A 19,676-nucleotide genomic window follows, 5' to 3' on the forward strand; every position below is an offset into this window, starting at 1 on the left:
AACGGTACCATCGGCGTATTTTCTGATAAATAGAATCTCATTATGATCTGGATACTCGAGAAAAAAAGGAAGGGTGAACCTTCCTGATATTCTCACCGAAATATTCACCACGGTAGTGTAGTGGCTGTCGAGTTGAGCTCCTGAGCTTGAGGTCATCGGTTAAATCACAGCCGCGGCGGGTTAATTTCATTGGCGATAAGTTTTTTAAAAGATGTGCTAGTGCGCTTAGATATAAATGCACGTTAAGGAATCCCAGGGGGTCAGGGCTAACCCGGTGTCTTTGACTGCAAATCTGCAAACCTACCGAATTACCTCAACCTTTGCGTGTGTAGTATAAGCGTGACTATTACGTTGTAGTATGTATTAAAACAAAGCTCTCGTTCACATCTCTGCCTTCTTTTTACCAACTTCACTGACATGCCACGACTTCTAACTGTACACAAACAAAAAGTCGATAGATCCAGTAAAAAGAAAAAGACACTCGTCACAACTGCTATACGGATCGCGCCGATGAACTGGCTGGCTTCGTTTGTGGGATCAGCGTAACGCTCTGCAATTTAGCTGCTCTAACACAAGTTGGGCTTCATTCATAGTCAGCGGACAGCGGGAATCGTAGTCCTTATTCCTCGAATGAGTTTCTTGGTACCCTGGCCAAAATTCAAGCAAGGTTTATTACCAGGGACAATAAAAGTCTTTACGTGTTGTTCGCTAGAAGCCTAGAAGTCTGTGAAGATAGTCGCATCAACCATACGCGTCGTCGACGTTATGAACATGTGGCGTCAAAAGGCGCTCATTTACGAAAACCAAACAACGCAGTCTGAGAAATACCTGCTAGTTTCGTTAGCCTCCGCGACACCAAACATAGGCTTGCTTCATTTATGGCATTCTTGTTTTTTTGGGGGTGTCTCCCCTATTCCGAGAACCTTCTTTGAGCCGTTGTAGAGTCTTTGTAGAGTCGAACGGAAAAGGCGGCCGCCTTTTCCGTTCGTTTTTCTGTATACGGAAAAAAAGGAACACAAGGTCTGCGTTCGTAGACCGCAGGTGAAGCTGCTGCGTACGAATGCTCAGTCCACTCATTTTGCATTGTACTGACTGTGCTTGCGTGAACACTTTTACAAACTTCTTTATATTTTAGGGCTGTAACGAATTGAGTTCGGAAACGTCAAATTACGTATCGTTTGTTTGATCGGAATATAGTATTACCCCACATTGATTATCCACATAAATCTACCAGTATCTATCTATCTATCTATCTATCTATCTATCTATCTATCTATCTATCTATCTATCTATCTATCTATCTATCTATCTATCTATCTATCTATCTATCTATCTATCTATCTATCTATCTATCTATCTATCTATCTATCTATCTATCTATCTATCTATCTATCTATCTATCTATCTATCTATCTATCTATCTATCTATCTATCTATCTATCTATCTATCTATCTATCTATCTATCTATCTATCTATCTATCTATCTATCTATCTATCTATCACCTTTGTTTGGCGCATGCTGAAATGCAGTTGTTGCTTGCAGCGAACATCTTGCCTTTCAATTCTTCACCATTCCCATAATCCTCTTGCGATTTCCTTGAAATGAAGAAAGTTCCTAGTGAACCTTTATCTCAGTTTGTTCCTCCCTTCTGTGCTTATGTCCTCTAGAAGAGTTGATTGTTGGGCTACTTGGTTTTCCACAATTGAAGTACTAACTTAGCGCCATAAAAATCACATAGACAAGAAAGGTAGACAAAGACAAGCGCTTCAGTAGCGCTTGTCTTTGCACACCACCTTCCTTGTCTCTGTGATTTTTATTGTGCTATGTTACTACTTCAATTGTGCTTTCCTTGACTGTGCGCGCCGTATTCCATAGCGAAATGAACCCGTACCAACATGCTCAAGTTTCCTTTTCTACTGAGGCGTTGTTTTCCTCTTTCTCCTTTCGTTTTAGCCCCCCAATGCGGTGTTGTTTACACCGCGCTTTTGTGATCGCAGGTCCGGAACTCCCCCAAAGTGAGGCCACGCTTCTCACCTAACCGGAGTTCAACGCCGAACCGGTCGAGCCGGCATTCCTTCTCGGTAGACTGCGGTGACGTCATGCCTGGTAAGAGATGGGCCCTTTATACAACGATTTATGAAAGAGAAAGAAAAACTATGAGCAATGAAGCGATAACTAATAGGATGACTAATAATAATAATAATAATAATAATAATAATAATAATAATAATAATAATAATAATAATAATAATAATAATAATAATAATAATGGTGATGATGATGATGATGATGATGATGTAAGAAGAAGCAATTTGAGTGCACATTATAGTACACATTTATCTTAGCCGTAACTAAGCACGTTTTCTTGTTCCACGCGTAGTTGCATGCGCGGTCAGTTGAGACAGCCCAAGCAACGCGTCAAAAACATCTTTATTTAGTATTTATTTTGGCCATCCGACCATTTACATTAAAAGAGTGTACAGCGGCACTAACAGAAATACCGGGAAGGATAGACATAGGTAACAAAGTCTATCATAAAAGATTGCGACGCAGCGACGAGCAACGATGACTGTGAACGGTAATGTGTAAGCGCTGAATCTAAATAGCGACACAACGTATTGTTACCGTCTGTACGAGTTGTCTATGAGGCCTGTACTGCAGCGCGACTCCTCTTTCGCGCCTCCCTAAAAACACTCGGCGCCACCTAGCCCGGCCGCCAAGGAACCTGCGCGTGGCCTCGCAAATGTACGGTGCGCTGATGCGTGCGAAAGGAGAGAAACGCGTCTTGCGGCCCACGCGTTCCACCCCGGGTTTCTTTCGGGTCAGGCTGCGCCATCTAGCGGCACTGTCGAGAAGTCCGCGCATGGCCTCCGAGACCAGAAGCGTGTGGCGCCGGTGCCTGCCGACCGCTGAGAATTGTTCTCTCGCTTACCCCACACACAGTGACGCATACTCAGGGACTCAAGTTGGTGAGAGGGTCATTGAGGAGCGCCACATAGCGAGTGAATTCATGGCGCAGCCTGCTATTGCATCGAGTTGCCGTCCTTGAGGAGCCCACGTGACGTGGGTTCGATTTCGCTCAGCATCGGAGACGTTTGAGGGATCCTTTCTAAGTTGTAGAGCGACATAGTCCCTGTGGCATATACCTAGTTCCCCAAATTGGCTTCGGCGACGTTCATTGAAGAGCGGCGCTCAACCACTGGCAAATACCCGGTGATTGAAGTTGGCATCAAAGTGCTTTTTCGAACAACGGTACCTATCCGCTCCCGCATCTCACAGTGACCCATCTCGGCGGGAAAGAAGTTCGTTGAAGAAAGGCATGTTTGTAAACATTGCCACATACTCAGTGAATCAAGCCCGATGATTCAATTCGAACCCTGCTGCAGCAGCCAGATGCACTAAATATTCGACCCAGTGATCCAGGTAGACGGGAAAATTTTTGTATGCAAACATAGATAAACAGACACATACACCCGGCGAAGCTCACTGAGTACCATAAGAATGCTAAAAAGATTAAAATAATATACACTGGTACATGGTGACACGCATACACGCGTCCACAAAATTTTACGGAACGCGACACCTGACGGTAATCGTTCTCGGAAATCCGCAAGGTGGAGAGAAGTAATTAATCCCGGACGAGGACGAGTTTTCCCTCAATTCAGAGGCTTTTTCTTTCGAGTAAACCGTATGGGTTTCCTTTGTAGCAATTTGCTACGTTCGGGTGGACGTCTCATTTCCCCTTTATTAACACGAAATGCACTGTAAAATAATTTACTCCCTTAAAAGTGAAAAAGGTGTAAATGTGTCAATAACTCCCACCCTTAGGGTGTGATTTATGCAACTAACACCGTAAGGGTGTGAGGTATAGACACATTTACACCTTTTTTCACCTTTAAGGGTGTAAATTATTTTGCTGTGTATGAAAGAAAGCTGAATATCTCCGCGGCCTCACAACGCAGCTTGTTGTTTGAATGTAATGCCTCGACAGTATACGTTACCAACCTTATGATGTTCGGTTTTACTGGCTACTGTTACAGGCTGCTCGAAAACTGAGCGTTTTCTGAGAACCCGTTATCCGTAAACGCTTTGTGGCTTACTGTACCTATTTATTCTTTCCTAGCGGACTGCATTTCACCCGCCAGTAAAGAAAGATGTCGCTCAGCGCAAGACGCGCCTGCATGATTTGTAGCTTACTGGTAGGTTTTCGTTGATTTTACCTGCTGTGTTTGCTGTCACCGAACCTTGCGTAAACTATGAGCGACGCGAACTGTGCAGTATTTTCTGGAAGGCACCCTTGCACTTGCGATTTCTCTGGAACCTTCCACTAGTCGTGCATCAAATCTGATGGCGCTTGACCCACAGATCAAATCTTTGACGATCGCCGACTTTGAGCGCCGTTATCGTGGTGCCTGAGTGTTAGTTGTGCTGGGCGCAAGTTCGCCCAGTAAAGAGTTGCGCTATTCACAGCAGCGGTCGCTACTGTGTTCTTCACCGTCCCTTAAAATTAAATTTTTTGGGTTTCACGTGCCGAAACCACTTCCTGAATATGAGGCACGCCGTAGTGGGGGACTCTGGAAATTTCGACCACCTGGGTTACCTTAACGTGCCCCTAAATCTGAGCACCCACGGGTGTTTTCGCATTTCGCCCCCATCGAAAGGCGGCCGCCGTAACCGGGCTTCACCGTCACTACAACGCTACAGTACATACATACATACATACATACATACATACATACATACATACATACATACATACATACATACATACATACATACATACATACATACATACATACATACATACATACATACATACATACATACATACATACATACATACATACATACATACATACATACATACATACATACATACATACATACATACATACATACATACATACATACATACATATCAGCATTCGAACGCGCACGGTGCAGTATAGCTGGGGTTATCTATCCTCATCGGGGAAGCTGTCATGCACGCTCAAAGCGGAATAATTAACCAAAAGAAGCAGCCGTAAAAAGAAGTGAACCGGTAAAAGTAAGCGAAGCGTTTGCTTCCGATTTAACTCAGCCAGATGTCCAAAGGAAAAGAAAGCCATTCACGTTGACTCGAATGAGGATAAATTGCCTTCCACTGCGCTATAATAGAAGCGCACTGCAAAGCGGAAACAAAACAACAACAGAAAATAAAATGGACGTATAGAAACTCATGACTCCTTTTTTTTTTTAACAACGGTTTGGTTTCCGTGTCCCAATAATGGAACGGGCATTTGTCTTGCTTCACATACTAAGCATGCTGTAGCTTCGAGGAAAAAAATATTCGACACCGAATTCGTGAATACGTTTCCTGCGCATTCAAGGACGAAAGTGGTATAAATTTCTCACTCTTACTGAGAGACTCGAGCAGAAGTAAAGGAAACTTCAAGCATAGCCGCTCAGTTTTTTTCGCGTAAGATCGACCCACGATACTTTCGAACGGGTCTTGTTTACAGGTTGAAGCCAAACGTGACCGATAATAAATGGTGGCAGCGTCGGCGTTCCTATACCATGAGTGCCAGTGCCTGTGCAAGCGATTCGTGCTCCGAGCAGAGTGAAAAGTGTTTTGGCAAAATCTGAAGTGGTGTCAGCAGAAAGAAAAAAAAATAAATAATGGGGTTTTACGTGCCAAAACCACTTTCTGATATGAGGCACACCGTAGTGGAGGACTCCGGAAATTTCGACCACCTGGGGATTCTTCAACGTGCACCTAAATCTAAGTACACGGGTGTTTTCGCATTTCGCCCCCATAGAATGCGGCCGCCGTGGCCGGGATTTGATCCCGCGACCTCGTGCTCAGCGGTCCTACACCATAGCCACTGAGCAACCACGGCGGGTGTGTGGTTGCTCGGGTGTGTGTGTGTGGGCATCTCAAGCTGAATGGAGAGGTATGCAAGGGGGTGATCAACGTCCGAGAGGATGAAACCTCTGCCTCTCTCAAGCGCAAGTCTTACTGAAGGCAGGGCGAAATCGCTTTTGTCCGAAAATTGGGAACCACCAAAGTGGCGGTGGTAACCTTTCAAGGCCGAAGACTCCCCCGTTACATACAATATAATTATGAATGCATCCTGGTCAGGGAGTATAAGAGGACCATACCGGCGTGCTACAGATGCGGCACGGTGGGCCACTGGGCGGATAACTGCCCCCACCCAGGGGAAGGAAGATGCGTCTTCTGTGGCAAACAAAGTCAGCTCCACAACGGACGGACTTGCAGAACATGAGTGCCCACCATCCTGCATGATCTGCGGAGGACCCCACCTCACTGGGTCCGCACAGTGTGTAGAAAGATTTCGGAAACTCAAGCGGCCGGGATAAAGGAGGATAAAGGATAAGTCACTGAGCAACCACGGCGGGTGTAGAAAGAAACGTACGGATGTGATGCGTGGGTGTGATTGGCGTTCAATTTTTATACGACCGAACTCTTTACGCGCACGCACCATGTTGGCATGCTAATTATTCTGTGGGAGGAAAACGCGCGAGTAATGTGATCAATTCGTTCGTTACAATATTTTCAATCGATTCGTCAAGCTGGCGGCAGCGTATTTCTCGGAAACAATGACGCATCGGGTGAGTGCAAGTGACGGGAGTGTCTGCTCAGCCGTGCAGGTTATTTCAGCAGATACCGCGTGGTGAGCTGAGACCGTACATGTTTCTGTGTTTATTCTGTTCCTCAATTAAGTTTGATGCTGGTCTGCGTGTTTATCTTGCTAATCCTTCTTTTAAGGGAGTAGTTGCGGAAATCCAGTGCATTCGTTAACCTAACGAGCTGATCCACCACCCGATCGAGCTGGTGGCATGCGGGCCGTTTCCAAACGACTGGCCATATGCGGTCATGCCTAACCTATAAAAAAAATAAACAATTAGAATAGTAATTACTCCCACAGTTTTCTCGCTGGCAAACAAAGCCCATCAGCAAGCGCAAAGTAATAAGCTGAAAGAAGGGAAAGTGAGACATCCGCCCGTCCGTAGCAATTGCTACAAAGGAAACCCATACGGGTTCCTCGAAAGAAAAACCTCATAGTTGGAGAAAAATTCGTCCTGGTCCGGGACTCGAACCCGAGACCACCGCCTTTCCGGGGCAGCCGCTCTACCATCTGAGCTAACCAGGCGGCTAGCAGATGGCAGGGCGAAGTCGAATTTGTCGACAACACGAAGCAAATGCAAGGGTTTGTCGTAGTAGTTCTGCGGAAACCCGCAAGGTGGAGAGAAGTAGTGAAAGAAGGGAAAGTCCCGGACCAGGACGAATTTTTCTCCAACTATGAGGCTTTTCTTTCGAGGAACCCGAATGGGTTTCCTTTGTAGCAATTGCTACGGACGGGTGGATGTCTCACTTTCCCTTCTTTCACTACTTCTCTCCACCTTGCGGGCTTCCGCAGAACTACTACGACAAACCCTTGCATTTGCTTCGTGTTGTCGACAAATTCGACTTCGCCCTGCCATCTGCTAGCCGCCTGGTTAGCTCAGATGGTAGAGCGGCTGCCCTGGAAAGGCGGTGGTCCCGGGTTCGAGTCCCGGACCAGGACGAATTTTTCTTCAACTATGAGGCTTTTCTTTCGAGGAACCCGTATGGGTTTCATTTGTAGCAATTGCTACGGACGGGTGGATGTCTCATTTCCCTTCTTTCATTACTTCTCTCCACTTTGCGGGTTTCCGCAGAACTACTACGACAAGTAATAAGCTCTTACCCATAGATAGTACAATAACCGGCAAGTAGTGTCAGAGAACTACAAACGAGTGCCACTGCGTAGGGAACGTAAGAGCAAAAGGAAATTCAGCAATACGCGACAACCGGCGAGACATGACCGACCCACTTCAAGCAATGGTAAAAATTGCAAGGCGCTCTATTCTGCCTTGCAGATTGGCACGGAGGAAACTTGTATCGTGCCCTGACAACAGCTCTTGCAAGGACCGAAACGTGGAGAGTTATTCCCGAGACACAGATAGCATGCAAATCGACGTGATGAGCGTTCTACCCGAGTTCTCGTTTCGAAAACGGAATTGGACTTTTCGACATCGACTGGGCAACACTCGTAGCAAAAGACTGCGCGCTGCGCCTTCTGCGACATCAATAAATCACCGAACGATCCCTCGCGAGGGGTCCACGCTCGCGTGTTCCACGCCGATCGATTGCAACCGAAAGTTCATTTCCCAAGTGCTCGCACCACAACATTGCCCATAGCCTGCCCGAGTGGCAGGCTTCAGTCCCTTTCGACATATTCATGAGCTTTATGTTTGATCATCACGTAGCGAACAAGCCAGACAAGTTGGCCAAAGATTGAGCATCGCTGCGTTTACGCCCCTAGTATATAACCAAATTACCAGGAGGCGAGGAGCGTGAAAAAGAGGAGACGGTGTGGGTGGGTCCGGGCCAGGTGTAGTGAAAGTAGATACGTAGATGAAGAGGGTAGTGCCGCCGTCTGCGATTGGTCTGCTTCCTCTTACTTAGCCTGCTGGAGCTGGTTGAAAATCGCGGTGGCGTACAGCGGTAAGTTAGAGATGTCGCCAAAACGGATGCCCAGTGAAGATGAGTTGGCGGAGCAGTTTCGTATAGGTAGTCGAAAGGGCTCGATAACCTTATACTGCAACGCAAGAAAGCTTTATTATACACAAATAATTCCATGCTCTCTGGTAGGTGCTAGTAGCCAGTGCCTGAACGATCAGTGGCCAGGCGTCATCTATTCCTTTCAGAACGGGGCAGTGTCCGGCTATTCAGGGAAAGATTCAGTTTTGTTCGACCTATTATTGCATCTTTAACGCGCACACGTCACTTTGAGGCGGTGCGTTTTCGCGGTTTTTTGACGTCGCGTGACCGACAGTCGAAGTGGGCGATGCCCCAAAAATGTTGACTAATGGGAGATAGCTAATGTCGAAAAGGCGACGAATCAGAACTAATTACTTTTCTTTTGTTTGATCAAATCATGCCTAGTCAGTGGGCACTCGTCATATCAGATATCGAGCTATCGCGGTTTTACGGATGTCGCGCGACAGACAGGCGAAGTGGTGGTCGCCCGAAAATTGCTTGGCCAATCGTGGAGGGTTGATTCCAGAATTAGAACAGGAAAGTTTGGATAGCTTTACGCTATAGCGCCCCAGCTGAGGACTGCAGCAGCATTTCGTAGCGGTCGCTATTTGGTTCGACATCTGTTGATTAAGAGTGCATGGAGCGGGCACAAGGCATGGCCACGTGATACCTTATCGTGGCGTCAGCCAGTAGAAAGCGTTTCTTGCAAACGCTGACGACAGAACTGACCTCATCTACTCTTCTTCTACGCGTTGGTAGAAGTCTAGATTGCAACGCAGGGCCGTTATGATGTAACTATTTTATTCGTATATGTTTCTTTTTTTCCTTTTCCACTTCGTCAGTCGTCCGAGTAACGCCGCTGCGTCCATATGTGCTATCAGCAGCAGATCGTGCACGGTGGGTGATGCAAAAAATAAAGTCGAGCAAAATGAATGTGCACATTATACCAGCCAGAAGTGTGGGAAAGTGTACGGTTGCCAAGTGATCGCAGACCCAACTAGCAGTTCTATCTCAACTGAAACTTCGATTCCTTTATTGCGCATACGATGCGATGTGGAGCGTGTCATCGGAGGCATTTTGGCTGAGCCGGTACTAAGGCGGCAAGCGAAGGGGTGACGGGAGGTGGACATTCACCAGTTGAAAAAACAGACTGAGGAAGTTTCTACGTATAGTACACAACGAGCGCGTCTTTGGTGTTTGCATACGCACACTATCAGAGCAGTAAAAGGGTCCATACACGGCGGTAATTCCAGTGTGCGCAAAACTATGAATATTCACTAGGGTTTCTGCAATGGCAAGGCATTATTCTCTCTTTAACATGCAGTAAGTAGTTCAAACGCTTTCAGCAAAGCTATGCTCACTGAAAGTAAACGAAAGTGGCCGCAAGTTGAATGTTACGCTGTAACGGCATGCTTGAAAGTCAGTTTGTTTTGGAATATTTCAAGGGAAGTCACTGGTAAAATGTTACATCGACCGGTCTTCAGAAGAAGATTAAACCATATTTTGAATCGTTTTGCGTTACTTGAGAAGCGCCAGTTCATTCATTTGGACTTAGCCTCGCTTCCAGTTTGTGGTCTTGCACGTAGTTTCTATCGGTTTGATATTATAACACCGTATGCTCATCTATACAGGCAGTTTCCCGAGTCCACCGACCAAGCGTTTTTACGCTTTCCGCCGCAAACATGACTGAACTTTTTCTTTCTTTCCATAGAATAGAGAAAACAAGTGAATGACTTCCTCACATACCTATTTCGAGCTCAGCTGTGCCAAATATTACTCTAACGAAAAACAAAGACAATCAAAATTTGAAATTCCGGCCATCATACTTAATTGATATTTTATTTAATTTTTATTAGAGTGAAGCTTGCTTGGCCTTCCCCTGTGTTGGCTGCAATGCTCAGCGGAGAAGCAGTAAGGTGGCTTGGTTTCTTTTGAGAGCCTTGATCACACATGGCTTGTGAGGTGAGCTCCACAAAGAACTCGAGTGGCGCAACACCGCTTCTCTGAAGAGTCTGTTGTCCTCTTGAGGCACTCTTTTCAATGGATTCCCAGACAGCGCTCTATGGGCGATGCTGTCCGCCATCTCGTTGCCTATGATACCTATGTGCGAGGGCACTCATTGGAAACGTATGGAGAAGCCTTTGATGTGAAGATTGTGCACCGAGCGTAGGGAGCTAAGACATAAGGCATCAGTAGGGAAGCGGTTTTGTTCTTGGTTAAGTAGGAGTTATGAGAGAGTTAAGTAAATTCTTCGTATCGCCTTACCGAATTTATACGTCATTGCCATGACCGATGCGGGTTAAAACGTATTGCAGCTGTAGGCTGAAGTCGTCTTAAATTTTGTTACAATGTAAACGTTTGTGAAATAGCAAGATACGAAAACGGTTGCGACGGATTACTAGTGTGACAGGGGTTATGAAAGGTTTATTTGAGCTTATACTAGCAGCTTGATTACGGTCTTGAAAAGATTTAGGCAAACCCAAAAGTGTATTGTACCAATTCTAATGTAGTGCCTATGATCCGGTACTACACAAACGCATATTCATGCTTCGCAAATATCTCGAAGACAACTTATAAGAGCGCGAAAAAGAATTTTCGCGCGTTTCTGCCACTAAAACAAGCTTCACTACGCCAGCGCGAGAAGAACGTAACTAACTCAAATGTCTCGTATGAGTGGTCTGTGTACCACCGTGGTAACAATAGACGGACGTTTGGACTTGGAACGTTCGCCCTAAGTTCGCGCTAGGTTTTGCAAATGCAAACGTCACACGGTGGAGACAAATTCTATGACATTCCATGGGGCAGGATCGACATTTGGGCGAGTTGGTACTGGTTGAACATCTTGAAGGCGCATGCCAAAAAGACGATGACAGAAGGCAGAATCAGCGCTGTCCTGTGCGTTCCTGCCTTCTGTCATCGTCTTTTTGCGCTGCGCCTTCAAGATGTTCCATGGGGCAGCTGTGACGGAGGGCCGCATTGTTCATTCGAAATAGTGCCTTTCAAGTGTACGCCCCTCTTTAGGATAATTGGCTTCAACCGGTCAGGAACTCGGGACCGCGAGGACAAGAAGGAACCACTCCACTTCGAATAGTATTGGACAAAACTTGTTGAGGGAGGCCGGTAAACAACCTATAATGATCTCTACCAACTTTAGCCTAGAAAATACATATGTGCTTGCGCTTGTCCTGCACTATTAGAGGTGGACAAATTCAAATGGCTCCAAATACACACCAAGGGCTTATGAATTGTGTGCCAATTTTGAACCGCCTGTTTTTTTTTCTTTTTATGCAGTAGCTAAATTTCCAGATCATTGTTACTCTATAGTTTTCTGCGGATACCAAGTGGTTATTTCATGCAGAACAGCTTAAAAGAGTCTGCGATGTCTGAACCGCTGCCGTTCTGGCTGATGGGCTACGGCGCTGGAGGGACATTGGCGGCACGAAAAACTTGAACGATAATTTTGCTCACTAAATAAAATGCGCTAAACAATGTTTTATTGTTAACTTAAGGTCACATGTTGTGATTGTGAAATTGAGGTCGAGGAGTGTCCAAGATCTCTCCTTAGGAGAAATTTGAAGACTACGCTTCCGCTTTCAATTTACGCGACATTAGCATTATCTAGGAAATGCATTAGCGTTCCAGCTATGAAGTTTTGCAAGAGCATGCCTCTAGCAGTTTGGAATGGTCTGAACATGACACTTAATTTATTTTAGAAGAAGTTTGGCTAAGGCTATCCGAAACACCGCGTATGCATATCAGGCGTAACGTAATATCAGCGCATGTACTGCGAAAGGTATGAGCAGCCAGAAACCATGTTGAAATGTTGAGTTTATGCAAAGCAAGGGGCATAAAAGGTAACAAACACATAAAAGGACACCGATGCCTTAAATTCAGAATAATAATAAAATGAAAACTGTATCACACGAGAGCCCACAATACGTCACCGACACTAGAAAGAGATACAGAGATACAGCACGAAAAATATTACATTGTGTCTATGGTCTCCATAAACCAACTGGCTAAATTTGATGTCGGCACTTTTACGTCGCAAAACCGCTATCTGATTACGAGGCATGCCGGAGAGGAAAGAATCCGAATTAATTTTGACCACCTGGGCTTTTTTGCCGATGCACCCAATGCAAGGTAAGTGGGCGTTTTGTTGCTTCTTTTTCATGCCTTTTGTCCCCGATCGAAATGGACACGAGGCCACGGAATTTGATTCAATGACCTCGAGTTAAGCAACACAACGTAAGCTAGTTTTCTGGGTCTAAACAACTTTCGCAGAGCAAGCAATAAAGCAATAAAACAAATAAATCGTTGACGTAATTTTGTCCTATAATCCATCTATACTACAGCGAACGAGTACCGAAGGGGCACTATTTCGGCGTCTAATGTGACGTAGTGTTTTTCCTTACAGTGTTCCCTTAAGCTCCATTTCAGCTCGTTCAACTTCGACGTGCGCAAACATTCGCCGCACCCATTTCTCTCTCTCACACGAGCAGGCATGAGCCCTCACGGGTCGCTGCGCGGTCGGGGCGGCGGAACCGGAAGCGGCTCCTTCCTCAGCGTGACCGGTTCGCACGGCCACACCAGCTCCAGCGCCACCGTCAGCCCCGACGCGTCGGCGACCAACAAGTACCGCCTGGTCGTGCTCGGCGGTCCCCGCGTGGGCAAGTCGGCCATCGTGCACCGCTTCCTGCACGACAGGTTCCTGCACGACTACAGCGCCACCGTGGAGGAGTTTCACCGCGGCGAGTACGACGTCGGCGGCGGCGCCACCGTCGCGCTCGACATCCTGGACACCGGGGGGAGCTTCGAGTTTCCCGCCATGCGGCGCCTCGCTATCGACTCCGGTGAGCTCTAGCTTACCCTTATAGATAGATAGATAGATAGATAGATAGATAGATAGATAGATAGATAGATAGATAGATAGATAGATAGATAGATAGATAGATAGATAGATAGATAGATAGATAGATAGATAGATAGATAGATAGATAGAGAAACAGCAAAGGAAGGGGAGGGAGTTTAACCAAACACACGCTCAGTTTGCTGCCCTGAACTGGGAGAAAGGAACTAATGGGCACCAAAAGAGAAAGAAAGGGGGGAATAGCGGCCCACAAAGTCTATAAAACGGCAGCCGAATGGGAGAAGGAAACCGATAGGCGTAAAATGAGAAAGAAGGTAAAGGCAAAAGAAATAGCGGTGCAGCAAGTGTATAAACGGCAGCTGAAGCCTGCAAATTTTCGAAGAAGGCAAATAGAGAGTGTTAGGGGGGTAATGCCTCGGGTTGGGAATGAGTGCAGCGACGTGTTGAAGGACAACTTTACCGTGTGAAAGACGAGCGTGACACATGTGCGTCATCTCGTGTGGCCTCTCCTTTGTAATTTCTGCCAATATACGGTGTATATACTGCAATGATTCCATCTAGCCGCCACATTCTCCCCGTTAAATGGGAAGGAAAGGGTAGGCAATTTAGGCGCCAACCTTTGTGCGGGATTGTCTTTCCCTAGCTCTCTGCCTTGCTAAAACTACGCACTGCACCTAGGTTTCCATAGCAAATTGGCGCGCACAGCGGAGGGTAGACTCACCGGTCCGAGAACCAACAACCGCTGATCTGTTAGGATAGCAGAATCAAAGCGAAGGAAAGAGAGAAGCAGCAGAATACGGCCGACACCTAAGTCGTGTGACGCAGAACAGGTGTAACTGGGGATTTTCCGGGGAGAGTCCTTTTTGTTCTGCAGTGGACATGCAAGCACCACTTGCATGTCCACTGCAGAACGACACGGACGACATGGCCACAATTAGTACATGACCGGGGTTGTTCGAGAAGTATGGGAGAGGCCTTTGCCCTGCAGTGGGTGTAACCAGGCTGATGATGATGATGATGACATGCAAGAGCGCGATGATGATGATCTTGAGGCCTGACATGGTTTATCGGCTACCCGTTTCCTCCTTTCAATTTCCCCGCTCCTCCGCATCTCAACCTATCCGCCACAGGCGACGCCTTCCTCCTCGTGTACGCTATTGACGAACGCGACTCGTTCGAGCTGGTCCGCAAGCTGCGCGACGACGTGCTCGCGGCACGCAAGGCGCCCCCTATGGTCGTCGTGGGAAACAAGACGGACCTCGAGTCGCACCGACAGGTGCAGTCGCAGATGGTCGAGCCGATCGTCTGCATCGACTGGGAGCACGGGTGGGTCGAGTGCTCCGCGAAGGACAACACCAACATCGCCAGAGTCTTCCAGGTACGCTGCAGGCCTGACTGCGACTGTCCGAAGGGACGATAACCCATTCTGATAGGCTTTTAATGATTGTTGTAGCTGCGATTGATCGTATGTGGGCTTGAGGGACGCACGAAGCAAAATATGAAGAATAGTCCAAACACAGTTCTTAATGTTGTCGACATTGAATGTCGTACATTTACTAGTCTCTGGCAGGCGCACGCATCTTTAATCTGGCACAGTTGCAGTGACAACTAGAGGTGTTTGAATTGTGCAATTTTCGAAATAGAATATAGTGAGAATATGCAAGCAGAGCAGTGTTCTAACTTTGAAATATTTACATGATGTAGTCCCGTTTCTTATCAAAAGAAAAATATATAGTTTCCCGGGAAATGGAAAACTGCAATGGCACTCTACTACATGTGCATTGCATTCGATGAAGTCTTCAAGTGCAATACTGCAGCAGTGCATATGTCGGTTTAAAGTGACTTAATCGGCACGAGATTCGTGATATAAGCCGATGTTCCGCCCAAAATCATGGTGGCTAATTAGTGGGCTACCTAAAAGCGAGTCATTCCTATTGAATGAGTGCAAGTTACTGCACAGACGCTGGTTGCTGAATGCGTTCCCTGACCGACTGGTGCCTTCCCGTTTCATCCGTGGCTTAGCTGCGGAACAATCAGTCGAAACAATTGTCCATCCTCATCGTTGTTTCTCCCGCAAGACTCCAATAATTTCATTATCCTTTACACTTTAACAGAAACGGATATTTCGAAAGTTCGAACAGTGAATTCTTGAATTTAGCCTTCATCGGATAGCCTTTGACGAGACGATTTATATCGCAACATATTGTGGCGCAGATATTTGTATGATACGAAGCACTGCAGCGTTCTAGTTGCCCAGGCCAGCTTCGCGTGCGATAATTTCGGTGGCAAGGCGCGTGCAAATGTGAGCACCCTCACAGCCGTCCGGCGCGTAAGTTAAGCGGCACATTACAAAGCCTCCATTGTTTGCACCTCTATGAGTGCCGGCATGCTGGCTGCAATCAATACGCCTCTGCACCGAATGCGGTCGAGGAGCACGTGGCGTGGTGGGGGCCGGCTGGACCCTGCGCCACTTCCTGCATAAAAGGGGCCCTGCGTATCTAAACCACGATGGGTCACTAATGGAAATATCGCGGCAGAATATAGTGGCACCCGCTTCAAACCTAATTAGTCGCACAGTACCCGTTCCGGAGTAGCTGTGTTTAGTTTTTTTTTTTTTTCGCTCACTGACCACGGATGTTCATTGCTATCAGTCAAGTAGCATTCGACAGTGAAACAATCGCAAGTGCTTTGCTAGCCGTGTGTCTCAGTGATGCTTAGTTAGGGTTCCTGTGTCGTACAAAGGCGGAAAGATCTCGGTTTCCATGCTTACCCCCTTCAAGTCTTAACTTGAAACCCATGCCTGACTTGATATAGGCGACACCTATATCAGTAAAACGAATATATATATATATATATATATATATATATATATATATATATATATATATATATATATATATATATAATATGTCCATGAAGTATCTAGACGTGCGCTTGCACTCTATAACAAAATTACACCCTTTGGGTTGTATCGAGCCACATAACAATCAACGTCATCTGTCTTGTCCGCATTTCCTTTCTTTAACGCTTCAAGCCCGGTACTTCCCAGTAACGAATGCCCTGCGCGTCATCAGCATGACGTAGCATTCCCGACAGGAAAGTAGCGGGCGCGGCGCTTTCAAGAAAGGAGACGCAAGCAAGGCAGATGACGATTATTGTTGTGTGGCAGATATACACCCCAAAGGGTGTACCTTTGTCTAAGAGTGTGTGTTGTGCGTTACAGGTTCATTTTATCCATTGGAAAACAAAGCGCCGTTTTGGGGAGCGCCACATGGTAGCCATTGAGCTGCGTTTTGCATCCAATCCTATCCTTTCTGACGCCAACGCTAGCCAACACGCTGTGCTGCTCTCAGGCAGCTTGCAAGTGGACCGTGTTTGTCGCTTCGCTAGCCCGCTTGCGGCTAAGCGGGGTGCGCATGCGCATTCGCGCTTCCGCTCTGCTGAGCTGCTGAACGGAGCATAAAAAATTCCAAACTAAAACGCCCCGTTTAAATCAACTGAAGCTTGGCCTTCAAGTTAAGGTGCCTTTCGTAATTTCGGTGCCTTTCGGTGCCTTTCGTAAGGCTAATGCGTACATTGTACAGCTTTTAATGCACAGCTCTTATGCGCCCGTTCCTGGGTTGAGCGTCGGCGTAACCGCGCGAACTCGCGCGTTCGTCGATGCCGCTCATCATGCTAGCTTTCCCATACAGCCCTTCCCTCTGCGAAGGTGCTGACGCCACTGGACCACTGCCAGTCGGTGCGGTGATTTAGGTCTCAAATTCACTGCCTCAATATATCGCGAACTGAAAGCACGTATAAATCTGCGCTCAAATTTCACATGAGGCAGTATCGAAATCGCCGGACATTTTTTTTTTTCCTCGGTTTTCTTTTCCGCCTTGTCAGCGTTGTGCTAGTGAGCCCGACATTTCCGATTTCTTGCGTTGCTATGAGACAGTATCTCTTGCCAGTGTCCGTAAAAAAAAAAAAGCAGTGAAAGCGTTTCGTTCAATTATAAGCGCGGTTCCAGCCGCCCCTTTTGTCCGGGTTTCGGGCAGCAAAAGAAAAAGAAATTGCGTGTGAAGTGCGTGGACATTACGTCGCGCCTCTTTGAGATGACGGATTTGTGATCCATACGGCGTTCACCACACTGAAAACGTTGTTCAGGAGCTCACCTGACACACGTCCTGCCTCTTCGACTATCGAAGAGTTACTGACGGTAGTCCGGAGGAGACCGCCGTTACGTACATATATAGCTGTACCACGTGACTAAATTCCCACACTTCACTGTCATCTTTTTTTTACACTTTGACACTTCTAATCCAAAGGCATTAAGATAGCTAACGTTCGTGCTCTGAAAAAGAAAGTCCGCCTCTTCGCCAGCTGCCTCCGTTTTTCTGCCACTTGGAGCCCGTTTAGGTTTACGGCGACTTGATCACTGAGCCTTAAACAACGCGCAGAAGATAGTCGAAGCGGTGGAATGCTAGCTGCGGTTGCGATGAAAACTGTAGCTCCGCGTCTGAGACATAAACAAGCGGCAGTGGATGAAAACGTGGCAGAAGCGAGACCTTGCAGCTTGGGAGCTGGGAGCTATGTGTATGGAGGCTCCTTAGCGGTAGCGAACCCGCGTCCCGTCAGGTGTGGTGATGCGGCAGCGCCCGTAAATAAACTAGCGTTCGTGCGCAAGCACGGGACCTCACCCATCGCTGTCAGTACCTCGCTTTACTGGCGAAAATGCGATAATACTGTGCTGTTTTTTTCTTTTCCATCTCCGTTTGTCCCACAGGAGCTGCTGGCTCAGGCGCACTTCAAGAGCAAGGTTGCCAAGGCGACGCAGAGCCGGCGAATGTCGCTTCCCGTGAACAGCTTCAGCCGGGACCAGCTCAGTCCGGTGTTCAGGCCCAAGGGCTCGCGGAAGAGGACAAGCTGCGCAGTCTCCTAAGCCAGCGACGGGGAAAGAACCGCCGATGAAAGGCAGCCGGAACATCCCTACCTGTCTCGCAACCCACGTCGGTTCAATGTTTCCACTGAGATCAGGGGGAAGGGTAGCAGCAATGCATTTCGCGTGACCGGATGACGCGGGAACCTGACGCAAGCAGCTACCCCAGTGTTTCCTGAACCACACAACCGCGTCTTCTTTCTCTTTGCCGTCTTCGGGTGCTCGTTTTTCGCGAGCTTGAGCTGCAACGTAGCGTTGCTTGGAGAGCGGAGTCGTCTACTCTCTCAAAAATGTATTCGAGGCTCTATAGAACATCTATAGATGATTTTCTTTTGAACTCTTTATATTGTGCAAAGGCAGCTTCTGAACTAATCGGACTCGCGACCTTAAAGTTTTTGTCGATCAAGGAGTGTATACTTTCCGCAAAGGTGTGTCGAATGTAGCGGTAAGACCCACAAATAAACCTAGAAAAATAGATTCGTAATGCACTTTTGGCCTGCCCTTTAAAAAGGCGGTTACCGTAAATCTGCTGTCTGTTACTGACACTCTATTGGCGCCAATTTGCTTTCCATTGGGGCGGAATTGAATATTACGCGCAACTCTTGCAGGAGTCAAATTCTGTGGACTTGGCGCCATGAAAGGAGTAAGAGTTCGAGACGTCAAAACAAACTACTTTGAGTTCGTAAACAGTCGATAGATTGCTGTTTAAATTATTTTTCTAAGGGTTATTCATTTGTTGTCACGCGTAGGCGTAGCGCTTATTCTCCGTCGCGGGCCGCGAATGGGCAGGTTTCGCGTAACTACAACCAGAGATCTCGAGGAAGTGTTTCTATTCCCGCAATATCGCGTATCTTGTACGCATACATGCTGCACCTTCGCGAAGCTAACTTTGGCTATCCCCGCTGAGCTCAGTCAAGCTGCAACAGACAAGGATCCGGTAGGAACTAGTAATCATGGCCCCATGCGTGAAACCCGAAGTCTCCGGTTGGCTCTTAGCTGTGGGTTGAAGTTTATGATGATGATGATGACCTTAAAGTCGTCAAGTGTCGGAGTCCGCGTGGTGTGTCTGTTTCTCGATTTCATCACGCGTTTGTTGTGGCCGCCCTAACAGCGTTTGTGATCTTTCGCGCGCTTTCGAGTTTTCAATGTTCCTCGCGTTCCCACTTATCTCGCCGCACTTTGTGCTGACGTCGCTTTTTTTCTTACGGATTGCCTTTTCACGCCTCTCTGCGTCATTTTCATGTCCTTTTGTCATCTTTCGGGTGCGCAATACTTTCTTTCCTACCGGAAACGTCGGAAACGTCGGACATATCCGATTTC

The 19,676-nt window shown here is 47.0% G+C and overlaps 1 protein-coding gene and 1 non-coding gene across 2 annotated transcripts; both read left to right on the top strand.

Annotated features, from left to right (window-relative positions):
• Positions 1-1,985: 1,985 nt before the first annotated feature.
• LOC135911347 (ras-related protein Rap-2a-like) lies at positions 1,986-18,687 on the top strand. Its single transcript, XM_070523694.1, has 4 exons — positions 1,986-2,108; positions 13,071-13,421; positions 14,569-14,816; positions 18,204-18,687. Exons 1-4 carry the CDS (start codon positions 2,102-2,104, stop codon positions 18,357-18,359), a joined length of 762 nt encoding a protein of 253 aa, XP_070379795.1. The 5' UTR covers positions 1,986-2,101; the 3' UTR covers positions 18,360-18,687.
• Positions 7,497-7,571, top strand: TRNAS-GGA (transfer RNA serine (anticodon GGA)). Its single transcript has one exon. It is a non-coding gene; the product is annotated as a tRNA-Ser (tRNA).
• Positions 18,688-19,676: the final 989 nt, after the last annotated feature.

The sequence above is a fragment of the Dermacentor albipictus genome, chromosome 8 (genome assembly GCF_038994185.2).
Source record: "Dermacentor albipictus isolate Rhodes 1998 colony chromosome 8, USDA_Dalb.pri_finalv2, whole genome shotgun sequence".
In the NCBI taxonomy this organism is placed as follows: Eukaryota; Metazoa; Arthropoda; class Arachnida; order Ixodida; family Ixodidae; genus Dermacentor; species Dermacentor albipictus.